Here is a 5,618-nt window from a genome sequence, read left to right on the forward strand (position 1 = left end):
ATACACTGTATATATATATATATATATATATATATATATATATGTGTATATATATATATATATATATTTTTTTTTTTTTGGCATATCTTTATCAATGAGTTTAACCTTTGTATAAAGTTGCAATTTAATTAAATTATTCCATTTAATTCAAATAATACATTAAATTGTTTCAATTATTGAATATTTTCATTTACTAAGCTAATTAAACTATTCCATTATTAAATATTTGAATGTAATATTTACATTAAAATAATTTAAAATAGTAAATATTTAAAATTTTAAACAGTAAATAGCAAAAACAGTAAAAAGTAAATAAATTATAATATTTAATAATGTAAATGATTTAATGGAAAATTAAATAATTCAATGTAATTTCAATTTTAAATTAAATATAGGTCAGATGTTCTTGCTTTTTACGAGATGCTTTTTTCATTCATAGCTCCAGTGCTGCTGTCGTTAAAGCGTTAAAGAGAAATTAAGAAATATTAAGAAAATCCAATACATTTGACTCAAACTGTTGTGCTAACAAAATTTGCAATAAAAACTGCTTATACAATTATAAAGTTGAATAATTCTTTGGGGGCCCACTGTATATGTGTGTACAGACTGTTACCATAGAATATGATCAACATTATGACTTTTGCATTCTTGAGAGGATGGAAACTGTAAATTAATCTAAATCCTCTTAATCCATGAAGTTAATTCATGAAGAATTAATCAGCTAAATTCTTTCCATTCTTTTGCATTTTCATATTGCAGAGAATTAACTGCATGTGAAACACACTGCGCTTTAAACATCAGTACAAAACCCCCTGATGACCCAAAACACATGGAATTAAAGAAAAAATGGAAACTAAAATGAAATTAAGGTAAAAACGGAAAGTACAGTGGGAGTCTCAAGACCCAGAAATGGCAAAACCATGGTTCTTTTGGTGCTTTTCCATGTAATATATTATTTTACTACTTATAGATTTCCCAATAGATTCACAATGTTTAATAATTTCACATCGCTAGCAAATCTCACTTCGATGAAGAAGACGGCCCAGAAGTCGGCCCAGGCCGGAGACTCGCTGAGCGCGCCGTGACTGGCCAGGTGTGTCCCTTTAACGGTGATGACAGCGTGAGCCACGCCCATTATCAGAACACCTGACAGGAAATACAGCGGCTGAGACGAACCCAACAACAGGAACCCTGCAGACACAAGAACAGCATCACTGTAGCAGTGCAGAGGTGCGGAGCACGACAAAGCAGGGACATCTAGATGACATTTATGCTCCATAAGCAAAGCTATGACACAAAAGGCTTGCATTATGTAACTATTAACAAGTTTAGAAATGAGTTGAGAAAACACTATACAAAATTTTGAAGTAGAAACTATTTTTACTCAGAGATTGCTAGTAAATTTCAAAATTAATTACAGATAAATATCAAGTAACACATTGAATTAAACTGAAATTTTGATGTAGAAAGACTGAAGTAGTTTTTTCTTCTCTAGTAAACTTTTAAATTAAGGCTACATTTATATGAAAACAGAAAAGTTTTTCCTTTGCATTTTTGCGTACAGACAACAACGTTGTCAAAACGATCCCTGTTCACGGATCTGTTAAAATGACTAAAAACACTGTATTATGCATGCCAGGCCAGTTGATAGTGATGTCGCTTTGTAAAGAAATACAAAGTAATACACATTTTTATAGACCGAACACGTAATATACGAACCCAACAACAGGAACCCTGCAGACACAAGAACAGCATCACTGTAGCAGTGCAGAGGTGCGGAGCACGACAAAGCAGGGACATCTAGATGACATTTATGCTCCATAAGCAAAGCTATGACACAAAAGGCTTGCATTATGTAACTATTAACAAGTTTAGAAATGAGTTGAGAAAACACTATACAAAATTTTGAAGTAGAAACTATTTTTACTCAGAGATTGCTAGTAAATTTCAAAATTAATTACAGATAAATATCAAGTAACACATTGAATTAAACTGAAATTTTGATGTAGAAAGACTGAAGTAGTTTTTTCTTCTCTAGTAAACTTTTAAATTAAGGCTACATTTATATGAAAACAGAAAAGTTTTTCCTTTGCATTTTTGCGTACAGACAACAACGTTGTCAAAACGATCCCTGTTCACGGATCTGTTAAAATGACTAAAAACACTGTATTATGCATGCCAGGCCAGTTGATAGTGATGTCGCTTTGTAAAGAAATACAAAGTAATACACATTTTTATAGACCGAACACGTAATATGACGTCACCTTTTTCACAAATTGATGTTTTCAGAGTTTACACGGAGATGATAACGGTGTCGATTTCAAAAACGTGCACTTTGAAACCCATTTTTAGGCCCTCAAAATGCCACTGAAGTGTAGACGAAACACGTAAAAAGTTTTAAAAACGTTTTTAGTTGAAAACAGTGTCGCGTAAACGCCCCCTAAAGGTAGATTTTATATTTTTAAAATAAAAGAAAAGTTTTGCATTCATTGAATATTTTTTATAGTGAATTTGGATACAGTGAATTTTGGTGTCTGCTAAATGAATAAATGCAAGTAACTTTGAATTCACGTTTCATTTGGTATCTTTTCAAAACTAAATTATGTATTTTGATGGGAATGTCTGGAGAATTATGCTTCCAAACGGGGGAAGTTTGAGAGTGTGATTATCTGATTTATTGTAATATTTTTGGGCATTATTATGTATTATTCGTAATGTCGGATATTGTTTGGTGACACAGTAAACTCATTTCTCTCATGGGACACTATAAAAAGTAAGCTTAAACTTAAGCAACTATAGTACTATAATCACATATTTATATGAAAACATATTAAAACAAAATATCATGCCTTTTTAAGATATATTTGGTGTCGTTTGCTCTGTTAAATATTTTTTCATCCAAAGTCTGGAGAAAATGCTACAAAATTTCAAAAATATGATGCTAATAATTAAATTATGCCATGTCCTGTTGTTTTGGCTAGTATAATACAGCATTCAATGATCTTTTTCTAATAATGTAGCAGTCTTGACCCCCATCATTGGTTTCTCTCTGAAAGACGAGTCAGTGGCTTGAGTGCTGCAGGAAACTGGATCTGCCCAATGGGAGGGAAGCACCCAGATCGAACTGGTCGCCATCACAACCACGCCACAGGAGTGCCTCGGTAATTTGGATATTAAAGGGATAGTTCACTCAGAAATGAAAATCCTGTCATCATTTACTCACTTGTTCCAAACCTGTATGAGTTTCTTTCTTCTATTGAACGGTAAAAAAAGATATTTTGAAGAATGTTGGTAACCAAACAGTTTCTGGTTTCAACTGCCTGGTCTTCATTCTTTTGTTTTCAGCAGAAGAAAGTAATTCATAAAGGTTTGAAACAAGTGACTAAATGATGATAGAATTTTCATTTTCGGGTGAACTATCCCTTTAAGCCAGTGGCTGAAAGCTTTAAAAGCTTTACTATATAAAGAAGCTGATTTGTTTGGATTGAAAGTCAAAGAACATTTGGCACAAAACTGAAGTTGTTGGTTTTTGTGTCAGTGTTAAAGCAAAGTTTCACCCAATAACCGGCTGGCACACAGTCACACCCCTAGACTGCATGACTAAACAAATCAACAATTTGTTTTAAATCCACATTATCCAAAACACTCTCCATTAATAACATTACACACCTTTATACACTCATCCAGGCCGTTGTACACACACTTGTACACAATTATGTGTTGGAATGAAAACACTCACCACATAAAAACACACTTAGATTGTTCCCTGGACTCTATAAAATCTATCAAAAGCATCTATCAAAATGCAAATATTTTCAGGCTATAGCAAGACACAAATTTGTATTCAGTTGTTAATAGTAATTTCCCCACACACCACAAACTATTATAAAATGTTTATGTTGCTTACATCATTAAAAAGATCAAATAAATAAAAAGTAGTATATCAGTATATAAAACAGATTATTGGATTTTTTTTTTGCAAGAAAATACTACTTCAGTCTTTCTACTTCACATTTATTTTGTCATTATTCGTGAATTTCTGAATGAAGACTATTTGAAAGTTTTGAAAGTTGAAATTTGAAAAAAAAAAAAAACTAGTTGAAAGTTTTAAAATGAAAGCCCCCCCCCCCCCAAGATATGATTGGAAAAAAAGTAAATGAAATTGAAAAGAAAAAAAAAAGCCTAGCCTTGCCATACATATGAATTCAATGCATATTATATAGATAGATAGATAGATAGATAGATAGATAATGTGGGTAATTTCACGTAAACTACATAATGGATTCGAAAAAGGAGTTATTTTGTTTCGAGATTCTCCCAAAGAGCCAGTGTGTCTAATCAGTCTTTTTGTGTCTATAATGAAAAAGTGGTCAAAGTGTGTGTGTACCTGCCGGTAAACTGATGAAGGCTGCGGTGAGGATGCTGCAGTCTATTCCTCTCCTCTCCCACCAGCTGCTCTCTCTCACACTCTTCTGCACCAGACGCGTGAGCTCCATCATCAGCGTCTCCCGCTCCGCGTCCGTCAATGTAAAACCTTTTTAGATTAACAACCATTTTTTTTCAGAAAAATTAATGGTTGCATTCAATTAAACAATTTTACACAAAACCATTGTACATAAATTGAACAAATTTCTGTTCAAGACAAAAAAAAATAATTTACACATGAATTCTGCTATTTCTGTTTAAACAAATAAACAAACAAAAACCTGTCAAATCACAAAATCAATTTACGCAAGAATAGTTTTACGGATGATTTATACATAAATTTGTTCAGTATGGTTTAATAGATGTTTGACAATTTCTTTTACTTACACAGAAATTCAGCAAATATACGCGTGAGCTCCATCATCAGCGTCTCCCGCTCCGCGTCCGTCTGCGACTTCCCCTGCGCTCCGTCCCCGTGTCCTTCACCATCCCGGGACGCGGGTCCTCGTGGGCTGCCGGTCTCTCTCCTCTCCTCAGGAATGTTCTGCATGCTGGCGCTAGAGTTCAGAGACGCATGGCTCACGCACACACTCTCCGTCCCGTCCGCGAAACAAGGGAGTGAGGGACTTTAGTGCTGACTGCGCTAGAAACGCGCTCACTCTGTCTTTCTCGTTCCCACGGCGATGCCTTTGGCAGGAGTGTCCTCAATGCTGCAAGAGCCCTGCGTCATCTCCTATCACAAGAACAACACACACACACACACACACACACACACACACACAAACAAATAAACAAACAAAAACCTGTCAAATCACAAAATCAATTTACGCAAGAATAGTTTTACGGATGATTTATACATAAATTTGTTCAGTATGGTTTAATAGATGTTTGACAATTTCTTTTACTTACACAGAAATTCAGCAAATATAGTTTTTTTTTAAGAAAAAAAAAACAGTTGCAAAATTCATAAAACCATTTGACAAAAGTTTAATTTCTGTATATTATTTATATAAATGAAAGATGGTTTAACATACAATTTGCACACAAATTCTGCAAATGGAAATTATGTAAAACAATCAATCAAATCACAAAATCATGCACGAATGTATGTACAAAAAATATTTATAAGTTCTCATCTTTCTTGTTGCTACAAAGATGCCTTTGGTCCACAGTGCAGCAAGGGCCCATGTGGC

The 5,618-nt window shown here is 33.8% G+C and overlaps 1 protein-coding gene across 1 annotated transcript in view; it reads right to left on the minus strand.

Annotated features, from left to right (window-relative positions):
- The window catches only part of LOC107676438 (fatty acid desaturase 6-like), a 9,935-nt gene extending 5,419 nt beyond the window's left edge, over positions 1 to 4,516 (minus strand). The window contains exons 1-2 of the mRNA XM_016470983.1: positions 4,388 to 4,516; positions 1,025 to 1,191 (exon numbers count right to left, since the gene is read on the minus strand). Coding sequence (XP_016326469.1) covers positions 1,025 to 1,191; positions 4,388 to 4,499 — 279 coding nt within the window. The 5' untranslated portion in view covers positions 4,500 to 4,516. The remainder of the gene's footprint in view (positions 1 to 1,024; positions 1,192 to 4,387) is intronic.
- Positions 4,517 to 5,618: the final 1,102 nt, after the last annotated feature.

This window comes from Sinocyclocheilus anshuiensis, unplaced genomic scaffold, assembly GCF_001515605.1.
Source record: "Sinocyclocheilus anshuiensis isolate Anshui unplaced genomic scaffold, SAMN03320099.WGS_v1.1 scaffold2270, whole genome shotgun sequence".
Classification (NCBI taxonomy): Eukaryota; Metazoa; Chordata; class Actinopteri; order Cypriniformes; family Cyprinidae; genus Sinocyclocheilus; species Sinocyclocheilus anshuiensis.